The 13,595-nt window shown below is 49.1% G+C and overlaps 1 protein-coding gene across 1 annotated transcript in view; it reads left to right on the forward strand.

Annotated features, from left to right (window-relative positions):
• The first annotated feature begins 7,679 nt into the window (after positions 1-7,679).
• Positions 7,680-13,595, forward strand: part of EXOSC3 (exosome component 3) — a 54,513-nt gene continuing 48,597 nt past the window's right edge. Inside the window, exons 1-2 of the mRNA XM_030192104.1 lie at positions 7,680-7,759; positions 8,469-8,868. Of these exons, the coding sequence (XP_030047964.1) occupies positions 7,680-7,759; positions 8,469-8,868 (480 nt within the window). The remainder of the gene's footprint in view (positions 7,760-8,468; positions 8,869-13,595) is intronic.

The raw sequence follows: 13,595 nt of genomic DNA on the forward strand, positions 1-13,595 counted from the left end.
ATGTTCTGCAGCACACAGGACAATCGTGCTATTTGTGCTTGCTGCTCCTGTACCACTTGAGCCAGCTTAGGAAGCTTGGAACCGTCCAGCGAGCTCATGGCTTCAGCCTACTGTTATGACCCGGTAGTAGTGTTATGACCCGGTACTGTGCCCCGACTGAGCACGGCAGAGATGGAGTGACGCACTCGGTCAGGCAGCCAGACAACCCCTAGCTTCACCTGGGAAGCGACCATCGTTCACCAAGAGTTGAGCTCCCAGCTGCAGGTGGCCACCAGGACTTCTGGAACCAGCGGGGTTGCACAGCCGCTGACCAGGCTGACGGGCAAGCAGACACAGTCCAATAGCCAAGTAATCCGTAGGGCAAAGAATAGTCAAACCAGTCCAAGGTCTACGCAGGCAGCAAACTACTACTACTATTTAGCATTTCTATAGCGCTACAAGGCGTACGCAGCGCTGCACAAACATAGAAGAAAGATAGTCCCTGCTCAAACAGCTTACAATCTAATAGACAAAAAAATAAAGTAATCAAATCAATTAATGTGTACAGAAAGGAGGAGAGGAGGGTAGGGGGAGGCGAGTGGTTACAAGTGGTTACTAGTCAAAAGCAATGTTAAAGAGGTGGGCTTTCAGTCTAGATTTAAAGGTGGCCAAGGATGGGGCAAGACGTAGGGGCTCAGGAAGTTTATTCCAGGCGTGGGGTTCAGCGAGACAGAAGGCGTGAAGTCTGGAGTTGGCAGTAGTGGAGAAGGGAACAGATAAGAAGGATTTATCCATGGAGCGGAGTGCACGGGAAGGGGTGTAGGGAAGGACGAGTGTGGAGAGATACTGGGGAGCAACAGAGTGAGTACATTTATAGGTTAGTAGAAGAAGTTTGAACAGGATGCGAAAACGGATAGGGAGCCAGTGAAGTGACTTGACCACAATCGTGGTCAGGAAAACAAGCCGAGGTCTGGTACACAGGAATACAGGAACTGAGGAAAACCGGTGAACAGAACTCCGTCGTGGACCTCGGAGACAATTGAGGCCGAAGCAACGAAGGACTGAAGGCAGGGCCTTAAGTAGTGGAGGAATTAGGCTCAAGCATGTGCAGCTGATTCAAGATGGCTGCCCCCATCAGCAGAGGTGCCTACGTCCAAATATGGGCTTCCTTCCTGATCTCGTTACTCCAAGATGGCTTCCCAGGACCTGATCTATCCAAGATGGCTGCGGCAATTGATCCAACCCAGATGACGGTTGCCAGAAATAGGAAACAGAAACAGACCCCCTTCCTTCCTGAAGCTAACCAACACCAAGATGGCCGGCTATCTTCGCCGGGCCACGACTCACCGGCGAATTGGCCGCGCAGGCCTGGCACCAGGTGAGGGATGTAACACTTTGCTCGGGACCAAAGGAAGGTACCGTAGGAAGGCTCGCCATTTTTAGATTGGCAAATGTGGGTATAGCGGTTTTGATGTCAGGAGGAGCAGATCTTTTGTAGAATAGGCATCAGTGTGATGCTGAAGAGCTGTTCCGCATAAGTGCCATTTTATTCAAAATCCTTTTAGGGGCGAAGCTGCTCCCCTTGCACCCCACCTAGCTACGCCTCTGCATAGTGGGGCAGTGCCTGGGATGACCCACTTAGCAGAAGTGACTTCCTACATAGCTTTATGCACTGCTAAAGACTGTAACGGTCTTCTATTGCTCACCATTTTAAGATTAGCAGATGTAGCTGTGGCAGGAACAGAAGCAGACATATTCAGAACCTGGAGAGCCCTAGGTATATAGGAAGGTGGCAACTCCTTACAAAACACCCACACAGCGGTAGGATCATCAGATTCCTGACCTGCTGAGCAGAAATGCTTCCCAGCATACCCTCATGTTGTCCTCTGGCTGGTCACAAGAAAGGGGATCTGGTTTCAAGAGCCGAAGTGGCCGTTTGGCTGAGAGAGGCAATTTCTTCAGCTGGCCACTGTATGGGACAGTCTCTCCTGTTGCGGGTGGCAGCGGTTTCTTCCAGAGCACAGTTGACTTCCTTTTCCGTGTCTCGTCTGGCTTCCGTGGCTGCCCTTTGCAGTTCGGCCGGCCCTCTGTCCTGCCATGGATGGCTTTCTTGCAGATCACCCACTTGATCTGCTGTCCTTCCCTTGCCAGGCTTTGCAGGCTTGGCATGGCAGCGCTAGGCATTCCAAATTTGACGTGGCAGCGCATGTAACCGCAGCCTGTGGATCATTGCTCCAGTCTGCTGAGGTTGTAGTACCCCGCCTCACTTGAGGACTGCTTTGGTGCATCCCACAAGTCTGTAGGATGCTATGGAAGGTAAAATTAGTTCTTACCTGATAATTTTCTTTCCATTAGTCCCAACAGATCAATCCAGAGGCCTACCCTTTGTTGTTCTGGGTTGAGTGTTTTCTTCTAGTTGCCTCAGTTTCATCAGATTCCTTCATTTGATTTTTGGCTACAAAAAATAAAAAAAAAAAGACTTCCAGTTGGGTCATGGAGGAGTGAGGACACGAGGGTTCACCGCTCCTGAGGGACCGCTAAAATCTGCGTTATAAAGCCTGCTCCCCCCCCCCCCCTGGGATTTGATAAATCAAAGCAGACGGGCGGGTCGGAGACAGACTAGAGCTCTCTGGGGCCAACTACGAGGCACAGCTGATGCCTAAAAGTGCGCAGAGAGAGGTTAAAGAGAAAAGCCTATCGCAGGAGACAAAGATGGCGGACACCGCTAAGCTCGGTATGGACAGCAGAAATCACAGCTGAAGTGACAACAGCTGTGGAACAAACACTCGGTAGGAAGCTGCAGTTAATTTTAGATAAGCTGGATGGCATGGAAGAACGTTATACGACCTTGGTGGCAGAGTTACAGACGGTCCAGCAGAGGGTGTGGAACATCGAGGACACCATGCAGCAGGTATCGGCAGAGCAACCGCTGCTCTCAACGCGCATCTCAGAGCTCGAAATGAAAGTAGAAGACCTAGAGAATAGGTCTCGCCGCAATAATCTGCGCCTGGTCGGGTTACCCGAAACCCTCCCTGAAAGAGACCTCCGCACATTTTTGGAATCGTGGCTTCCACAAATGCTGCAGCTGAAAGATCAGGATGGTTCACTTCGGATGGAGAGAGCTCATAGAATGGGGTGTATATTTTTCTGGGTTATTTCCAGTCCTTGAGACACCCCAGACCAAATGGAGGTATCCCGAACACAGGAAATTCCCAAGGCTGCTCCCAATATATTCACCTCGTCTATCTGAACTCCTTAATTACCAGAGTTGTGCACTTTACTCTGAATAGTCAAGGGGAAAACAATCGGGAGAACAGTAGATATAAGTTACCAATCAGATACTTTTATTTATGAGCCACCAAGTATAATTACAATTAGTCATTGCTCTGTAAATACAATTCACAGAACACCATTTGTGATGAGAAGTACAACACAATTTGTTATGGGAATATAGTACCCCAGCTACAAATAGGTACTTTCTGGGACTGAGTCTTTAATGTTATATTTCGTTACTCGAAGCCAATTAGTAAATATAAAATATAAAAGACTCTAAAGTTATTCATGAGAAAGCAATTGGGGCTACTTGCAATGGATTGGTTTCCCATGGAGCGAGCAGCCGTGGCCAACTCTCTGGTTTGAAGCAGGGAGTACACTCATTTTATAGGTCTATTCAGGATACAGATAAGCACACCTGATTGGATCTATGTTAATGTCATAGTCAACACCGGTTGGCTATGGTAATGAGTAGCTCCAAATCCTGTAAACATGTTTATATCTTTAGATTAAATACGCCCCCTGCACCTGGCAGTTGTTTACCAGTTACTGGCCATTCTGAACCAGGGGCGTAGCTACGGGTGGGCCTAGCTGGGCCCAGGCCCACCCAATTTCAGCCCAGGCCCGCCCAGCACCCATTGCCGGCCACTGCTGCTTTTCCTGTTGAGCAGCAGGGCCGGCGCTACAAAAAGAAGAAGCGCTAACGGCGCTAAGGACGACAAATGTTTAAAAAAAAAAAAAGTGCGGCACCGGCAGGCACTGTCTCGGCAGCCTTGAGGCATTGGCTGCTGGCTCGCAGGCTCCTCCCGTCTGCGGCATCTTCCATGCCTCCATTTTCAGGAATGCCGCGGAACCGCCTTCTGCCTTCTGCCTCTGTTCTCGAGGTCATCTAGTTTGTATTGAAAGTCCTCTGCTTGCTCCTGCATCTGTGAGACATGTGAATTCAACACTCCATGCTGCTCTTCCTGATCCTCCAGCTTCTCCTCTAGAGTTTCCACTCTGCCCGCCAGTTCCTTCAAATCTAACCTGAGGGCGTCCACATGCTCCAGTATTTCCACCCGCGTTGCTTTTATTTCATCGCGGATCGCCGCCAAACACTTTGCCAGATCCGCTGACGAGCTCTTCTTTGAGGCGGACTGGCGTGATGCCACATGCGAGGCGTCCGAGTCGGAGTCCGACATCGCAGGAGAAGCGTGGCGCGAAAGGCTCCTCGCGGTTTGTCGCTTTGGTGCATGCTCGCCTTTCCGCTGCTGCGTCGCCGATATTTTGCTCATGTTAGGCAGCAGAGTGTCTGGATTGTCGCCAAATGGGATTTTCGCTAGAAATAAGCCTCTATTATCGCTAATTTAAATGCTTTAAGGTAGGGAAGTGTGGGAGCTAGAATTCTAGGCAGCCATTCGTCCTCGTGACGTCACTTCCTCAAAAGTTGGCTTTTTTGGGGGAATATCAAGCCAGCTCTTTCTCCCTTCCTTCCTTCTTTCCTCCTTACCCAGCACTCCCTCTTCCTCTTCAGTAGTATTTACCCACCCCCTTTCTTGTTTCTATCCATCTCCCTCTCTCTCCCCCTTCGCAGCAACGACAAAGTGGATGCAGCAGCTCACAGGTTTGCTTGCTGTGTTTGAGTGAACGGTGATGGCTGCGCGGGGGAGTGGAAGCAGAGACTTACCAAATGGCTTCCTTCCTTACCGTGGACTAGAAAGGAGCCAGCATTTCCACTCCAGCGGCGAACGGGCGGGCGGGCGGCCGAGCGAGCAGGGAGAGAGGATTTATGGAATACTACTGGAAGTCCACGTGTGAGGGGATAGTTGTCATATAGACGAAGATTTATCTGTGAGCCTAGTAAACGACGAAGCGCTTATCACAATAATTGTTACAGTTTAAGTAGTTCACAGGAGGGGAAATAAAATGTTGTAATGTTTGAAATTGTTGAAGTTTAACTAGAGGGAGAGGGTGGTGGGGGGGAGAAAATGATAAAAACTTTGATGACTGCAAGTAACATAATACCTTCATTGTCTATTGATTCTTGATTGATTGAGGTTTGATACATTAAGAATGGTAAAGATATCCATTGTGTGGAAATTGTCATCAATAAAAAACGTTGAAACATAAAACGAACCTCCAATGTTCTGAAGCTGACTGTGTGGCTGAGGCATTCGTGCGCTGCTCTGCTGTAAGGCTACTGAACATCAGGTAGTTCCGGGAACGTCAGCCGCAGCACTGACCAACCGCATGAGGCACCGCCCTGCCGCCCTCGCCGCAACGCCACGCCCCCCAGGTCGCCGCCACCAGGCGTGCAGGCTCGGCCCTTCTCTCTCTGTTAGCTCTGGTCCCGCCCTCAATTCCTCTTTCCGCAATGAGGGCGGGACCAGAGCTAACAAGGCTGCACGCCTTTTAACGCTGCTTTCAAAACCTGGAGCGAGTGCGGCTGGAACTGGGAGGGAGGGAGGAAGGGAGGGACGATGACCCTAGAACTGGGAGGGAGGGAGGGGGACCCTGAAACTCGGAGAGAGGGGGGGAGGGAGCAGGGAGGGGGTGGGAGGGAGCGGGGTGACCCTGGAACTCAGAGGGAGAGAGGGAGGGAGGAGGGACGACCCTGGAACTCGGAGGGAGGGAGGGACGCGACCCTGGAACTCGAGGGGGGGGGGGGGCGACCCTGGAACTTGGAGGGAGGAGCGGGGCAACCCTGCAAATCGGAGGGAGGGAGGGGGCGACCCTGGAACTCGGAGGGAGGGAGGGAGGGGGGCCAACCTGGAACTCAGAGGGAGGGAGGGGGACGACCCTGGAACTCGGAGGGAGGGGGGCCCATGGCACACACTCTCACACACACACACTCGCACCCAGTCTCACTCTCTCTCTGTCACACACACACTCGCACATTCACTCTCTCTCTCTCACACAGTCAGTCTTACACACACTCTCTCAAACATACACACTCCGAGGACAACCTTGCTAGCGCCCGTTTCATTTGTGCCAGAAACGGGCCTGTTTTACTAGTTGTTTATAATTACCAGCACATGGAGATAATAACAAGGGATTTGGTAAATTTGCCAAACAACCTCAACACCATAGGGCAATCACTCTCTCTCTCACACAGTCAGTCTTACACACACTCTCTCAAACATACACACTCCGAGGACAACCTTGCTAGCGCCCGTTTCATTTGTGCCAGAAACGGGCCTGTTTTACTAGTTGTTTATAATTACCAGCGCATGGAGATAATAAAAAGGGATTTGGTAAATTTGCCAAACAACCTCAACACCATAGGGCACCAATTCATTTATTGAGAAAACTGAACAAGCCAAATTACTTCAGATCACTAAACAGAAAATTCATGCTAACAGAATACCTGGTCCCAGTCAATCAAGCAGAAAACAATACCACAGAAAAACTAAACACAAACTAGAAATAAAAATACCGTGTTTCCCCGAAAATAGGACATCCTCCGAAAGTAAGACCTAGTAGAGGTCTTGCTTAAATTTGAAAATATAAGGCCTCCCCCGAAAATAAGACCTAGCAGGGGAGGCCTTATTTTTCGGGGAAACATCGGGGTCACCCCCCCCCACCCGAGATCGCCGGCTCCCCCCCCCCTCGATCAGCGGCTCCCCCCGCCCTCAGTCGCTCCCGGAACTAACCTCTTAATCGCTTCCTTTCACCTTCGCACTCGCCGCAAGCAGCAGGGCTGGCCACTCCTTCTTTCAGTGTCCCGCCCTCGTCTGACGTTACGTTACGTCAGGCGAGGGCGGGACACGGAAGGAAGGAGTGGCCTGCCCTGCTGCTTGCGGCGAGTGCGAAGATGAATGGTGAAAGGAAGCATTTAAGAGGTTAGTTACTTCCGGGAGCGACTGAGGGCAGGGGGAGCCGCCGATCGAGGGGGGGAGCCGGCGATCTCGGGGGGGGGGGGGGGGGGGTGACACCGATGTTTCCCCGAAAAATAAGGCCTCCCCTGAAAATAAGACCTAGCAGGTCTTGGGGAGCAAAATTTAATATAAGACAGTGTCTTATTTTCGGGGAAACACGGTATGTAGACAGAAATTAAACTTAAAACTAAAGAAGCCAGTTTTGCATGTAGCAGAACACCAGAGAAAGAGATTAATTTTTCCCATGCTGTGCCAAAGTTAAAGATATCAGATATCAGGGATGGTGTGTAGGGGGGGGGGGGCAGTTAAATTGCCCTTGACCCTCTGGCCAAAGAGGGCCCCATGATTGCCTGAACCTGAAGAATGCAAAGCTTTGTAGTGGGCTTTGGGGTCCCCTCCCATTCCTAAATTTCTGCCCTGGACTTGGCATTTGCCCCCCACCCACTGCTTGGCAACACTTCCCTTTCTTGTTCTAACTTGGCACCTTTCCCAGAAGCAACAGCGATGCAATCTGTTGCCTGCGCCAAACTCAGTCTTCCCTTTACCACTTGCTGTTTCCTCTCTGGCACGATGCGGCAGCGGGAAGTCTACAGGGCTGGTGCAGGCAGTGGATGTACATCAGTACTGTTGCTGCTGTCGAAAGTGCTAAGGTATGGGGGTTGTTTCAGAGAAAGAGGTATTGCTAGGCTGCAGGGGAGGGGGATTAGAGAAGTGCTGGATCTGGGGACAGAGGAGAGGGAGATAGATGCAGGACAAAAGGGGGAACTTTAGAAGGCCCTCCCATCCAAACTCTGGGCCCACTCAAAATGACAGGTCTGGCTACGCCCCTGCTAGTAAATAAAATATTTTCTGAAATGGCAGTGGGATTGAGGTGTGCCAGGGGGTGGAGCCATATAGAGTGGGTGGCGCGGGGCTGGGGGCATGTACTGATTGAAATCTCCTTTGAGAGGGAGATTTTAGTACCTCTTGGCAGCTCTGACATATACACAAATGTAGAAGTTAGAACACTTTCAAATCATCTCTCAATAACTATAAAAGTATTATTATTAGATTTTGCTCACACCTTTTTCACTAGTAGCTCAAGGTGAGACATTCAGGTACATTGGGTATTTCTCTGGCCTCGGGAGGGCTCACAATCTAATTTTGTACCCGAGGCAACAGCGGGTTAAGTGACTTGCCCAAGATCACAAGGAACAGCAGTGGGATTTGAACCGACCACCTCTAGATGTTAAGCCTGGTGCTCTAACCACTAGGCTACTCCTTCAGTAAAGAAGTACAATTAAAGGTATCTCGTCACAGAGAAATTAAAAGCAATTTGCACAGACAGGTGGCTTAATTTTGGCGGGGTTTTTTTGTAAGGGGAGACGGCAGGGGGCAGCAAGCTGAGGCAGATGTGCTCGTTGTTGCTATTTCCTCACCTCTTGCTTTCTCTCTAGTCTTCGTCTCTACTACTCTCGCTTTCCCAGTGCTGGCGTGGCAGCAGCGCGTATTGGTGCTGCAGATGGCATTGCGAGCAGAGCAGCGGGTGGGGCAGCCAGTGCTGCCGGGAGACGTGCTGCTGACGCCCCTGAAAGACCGGGAGCAAGAAGACGAGCAGGATGGCGCGCGTCTGGCGCTGCGGGTGCCCTCCCCGACGCGGCTTCGCGTAACTTGCGGGCCAGGGCTGCGGCGGCAGGGCGGATCATTGCTCGTCACGCGCAGTGGCATCCTACGCCACCGCGCGCCCTCGCTTTACTGGGTGGATTCACAGCAGAAACGGGTAAGAAAAAAAAAAGTGGGGTGCGCGGGAAATCGGGGATGGCGGTTATGTCCACCAATAAATGCATATTGTGGTGCATGCTTACCAGTGTGACAAAAATGTCACGTTTCCCCGTATTCCATTTGCAAACTCATGCATGTCTGGAGGACTTGGTGTGAAGAGAGATTGTGAAGTGTGTTTTCTTAGGCTAACAGAGGCTGTGAGTCAATATGAGGTATCTCTGAGTGTTGTTGTGTCTGTCTTGAGTGTGCGGGGTTGCAGATGGGGTATGGAGAGGGAGGGCGGGCTTTTGGTAGATATTCTGGCCCTCTCCCTCCATGTGCCCAACTTCTGGAGTGAGGAGTAGCCTAGTAGTGCAGTGGACTTTGATCCTAGGGAACTGAGTTCAATTCCCACTGCAGCTCCTTGTGACTCTGGGCAAGTCACTTAACCCTCCATTGCCCTTGGTACAGAATAAATACCTGAATATATGTAAACTGCTTTGAATGTAGTTGCAAAAAAACTCAGGTAGTATATCAAGTCCCATTTCCCTTCCTCTTCCCTTCTCAACCTCCTACCGTTTGCACACTCTTCCCCTCCCATTTATTCTCCATAGACTCTGCATCCTTCCTACCGTGTTTCCCCGAAAATAAGAGTGTCTTATATTAATTTTTGCTTCCAAAGATGCGCTAGGTCTTATTTTCAGGGGATTTCTTATTCGGGAGTAGTAGGGGGACAGTGGCGGTCGGGAACAGTATTGAAGTGGGGGGCGGTATCCTGCAGGAGTAGGCCGTGGCTCGCCTATCTGCCCACAGTGACTGCAGGACTCGAGCAGAGCAGAGCTGCCCTGGCCGGGCTGGGAATGGAGGAGGGGTAAGAACTAGGGAAGGTAATGGAATGTGGGGCCGGGCTGCTCTGGCTGGGGGTCTCGGGAGGTTGTGAGAGGGCTTAGGGCACAGGATCATCCCTACCGTATTACAAACGTAAAAAAAAATTTCTACGGTAGCTCCGTTCCCCATTGGTGGTGCTTTATGCGCTCCTCCTGTACATTCGCAACACTTTCCATCCTTCTAGTCTGACTTAGCCCTTGGGCGATGGAGCAGCGCCGAAAGGGCTCGGTTACTCATTTTCTTTTCTTTTATTATTTCTGCAAAGGGGATGTTTCTTTTCTTTCCGGGCTCACTTACCGGTAGTTGATCTTCACAAAAGCGTGAAGGAGGTTGGTAGGAGTCCGCTGGACGATAGATTTTCCACCTCAGACTTGTTTCTTGCATTTATTTTATGTTATTTTCGTCTTTGGGTTGCAGCGAAAAAAATTAAGGTTTCTGTGTCCATGTCCCATTGGGGCCAAACAAAAACTTTGGTAGGTCTTACTTTCGGGGGAGGCCTTATATTTAGCAATTCAGCAAAACCTCTACTAGGTCTTATTTTCAGGGGATGTTTTATTTTTGGGGAAACAGGGTATTAGAAATAGCTCCCTGAGACCCTATGCAAAAGAACGTCCAAAAAAAGCAAATTGGTGAATTAATTTATTATTTCAAAATACACTCTTGCAAGAATGGGTGTCTCTGATAGCAAGCAGGCACACCCACCCCTTAATTCTTAGTTTATATTTCTTTCTCTTTGTAACATAGGTTTTTGTTGGATATTGATTTCGTATCTGTAACCTATTACATACTATGTCAGCCATCACTCCTCATTGCTGTTCCCTTCTGAGAACTGAAAATGTTCCATAGAACCTCTATTCATTGTTTAGTTCTTATTCTCAGTTTACATTTTCTTATCTCAGTCTTCAGACCTTAATGTTAGAACTCTGTATCCCTCCAGTCAGCAATTTTAAAGTCATCTTAAAATGTTATATTAATTTCTATGTATTAATATGGTGGTTCTGTGGAGGAGTGGCCTAGTGGTTAGGGTGGTGGACTTTGGTCCTGGGGAACTGAGGAACTGAGTTCGATTCCCGGCACAGGTAGCTCCTTGTGACTCTGGGCAAGTCACTTAACCCTCCATTGCCCGCCGCATTGAGCCTGCCATGAGTGGGAAAGCGCGGGGTACAAATGTAACAAAAAAAAAAAAAAAAAGGGCTTGCAGTATTAGTACACACACTCACACAAATTTAGTTATACTTTTATCCCTAAAGATTACCTTTCTACAAGGGCATTTACCTTTGCAATTTTGTTAAGTGAAAAAGCAATATATTTACATATTTCTCACATTCCACTATTGCATTTCCACATCCCTTTACCTCCCCACAAGATCTCTTCCCTTCTATAAGCAATCTCTTTTCACTTCATCCTCGCACAGAGTCTTTCTTCCTCCATCTCTCATTTTTGATCCCCAGATCCCCTTCAATTCTCACCTCCCATCTTTCATGTCTCTTCTTTCTCACCACTGCACCCACTTGCCATTCTTAGAATTCAAGCACAGTCTGCAGATCTTAGCCATAGCCTCTTTCTTTCTTCTCCTGGGCTCCCTGCTAGCAGACCCCACTCCTCTTCACCACAGCCACATTCTCTCTTGCTGAGGAGAGACAGATTATCTGCTTCGCTCTTCACTACTACCTCAATTTGAATTTCTTTGCTGGCACATTGAAGTTAGCGCCACCATGTGATCTCACCTACCTTTCACAGAATTTATAGTTTGCGCTTGCACAGTCCTATGTATTACAGATGGACTTTAACTCTCCATGATAGGCAGTATCGCTTGGGTGAAATGCACCTAAAAACCTTCAGTTATAACTTAGAGTTAGGATGATGGTCTAGAGGTCCTTGGTCACCCCATTAGGTGTCTGACCATTCCTGGGTTGTGGATGTTAGCTCACACCTCTTTAATAGTATTTCAGGGTAAGTTACATTCAACTGCAGGAGGTATTTCTGTGTCCCCAGAGGACTTAGAATCCAAGAGGCCTGTTTACTAAAGTGCAGTATGCTAATTTGTGCGTTAACTGTCTGCCTTGTTATGAATGTGGAAACTGCAGGTTATGAGTTCAGTTTATTAGGCACTTGCTTGACCACCTTTCAAAATAAAATCAAAGCAGTGTACAATCTAGATGGAAAAGGAAAAGAGCTCCATTATATAAGTTGGCAAAGAATCGGAGAGAAAGAGGGGGAAAAAAAACATAACCAGAATCCCACAATAAACCAGACTAAACTGTTGGACTACTGAACCCCGACCCAGCGAAGTCCGGGAAGGCTAGGGTAAGCAAGGTTTTAGCACTGCTTTGAATTTAGTGAGGGAGCTCTCTCCACAAAGGTAGGAAGGGAATGAATGCCAGAGAAATGGGATGGTACAGAAGAAGGCAGAGTGATATGTGGCCTGAAGGTGAGAACAATGAACTGAAGGAAGCGTGAGATGATTCTTGTAGGATGAATGAGGGGCTCATGAGGGCCTGTAGGGGGAGATTACAGAGGAGAGGTAAACAGGAATATTGGTGTTGGTGTAGAGCATCCTGTGAGTGAGGATCAGTGTTTTATACTGCAAATGGAATGGTACAGTAGCCAACAAGAGAGAGAAAAATTCTAACCTAGTCCTTAGTGGAGCGCATGATCAGGTGCGGGAGATAATGGTGCTGGGGCCACTTCATAACAGTGATCATAATATGATCAGATTTGATATCAACTTTGGAGTAAGTACACACAGGAAATCCAATATGTTAGCATTTAACTTTCAAAAAGGAGACTATGATAAAATGAGGAGAATGGTGAAAAAAAAAACTTAGAGGAGCAGCTGTGAAGGTCAAAACTTTACATCAGGTGTGGGTGCTGTTCAAAAATTCCATCCTGGAAGCCCAGGCCAAATACATTCCGTGTATTAAAAAAGGAGAAAGGAAGACCAAACGACAGCCAGCATGGTTAAAAAGTGAGGTGAAGGAAGCTATTAGAAAATCCTTCAGAAAATGGAAGAAGGAACTGACTGAAAATAATAGGAAACAGCATAAGGAATGGCAAGTCAAATGTAAAGCAAAAGGAAGGCAAAGAGGGACTTTAAACAAAAAATTTTGGGCTGCTTTGACCTGGGCTCGCCTTCTACTTGTTTACGGGGAGTTTTAAGCCGCTGTTTGCGCTGTTTAGAGCTGTCTGCTGGCTCCGCGGTAACAGTTGTGGCAGTTGCTGTGGAACCGGCAGTGGTTTACAACCGCAGTTAGCTGCTCTACGGGCCTACTAAAATCGCGCTCCTCTGTTCCGCCTTAGTGCGGGGCTTTACCGTTTTGAGATCGGGGATCGGGCTTTCCTGGTCTGAGTCGGCGGTTGCTCCTGTTGGCCGCGGTGAACTTCCAGCTGGCTGAAGGCTCCTCTTTGGTTTCCCTGCCCAGCGCCTCCTGCCCCACGGAGCTGACTGAGAGCGAAGTCGCCGCAGAAGTGGGAACAGACACAACTTGGGGGCTTGACCTTCTTAGCGCCCACCCACCTCGTCCGGATTCTGGCTGCTACTGCAGTGGGCGTGTTTTGCCTGCACTCTCCGCTCCTGTGGAGTCTTTTCTGCACCAAGGACTGAATCTGAGCGTGCCTGGGCTCCTGTTTAGCCTGTGCTTCAGCAAGTACACTGTGGCATCCTCGTGGCTGTGTTGCTACCGCATCTGGACTGTTCCTGCTTCTCTCCCCTGCTTTCAAAATGGCCTTGCTTGCATCTTTTCTTGCTTGTCTTTTTCTCTCCTTGTTTTCTTTCTCTTTTTCCCCTCTCTCATTCAGAAAGTACTCCTGTCCCCATTCCCATCCTTCGCACCTCCTGCAGACTGCCAAGTCGTCCTC

The sequence above is a fragment of the Microcaecilia unicolor genome, chromosome 2 (genome assembly GCF_901765095.1).
Source record: "Microcaecilia unicolor chromosome 2, aMicUni1.1, whole genome shotgun sequence".
NCBI lineage: Eukaryota > Metazoa > Chordata > Amphibia > Gymnophiona > Siphonopidae > Microcaecilia > Microcaecilia unicolor.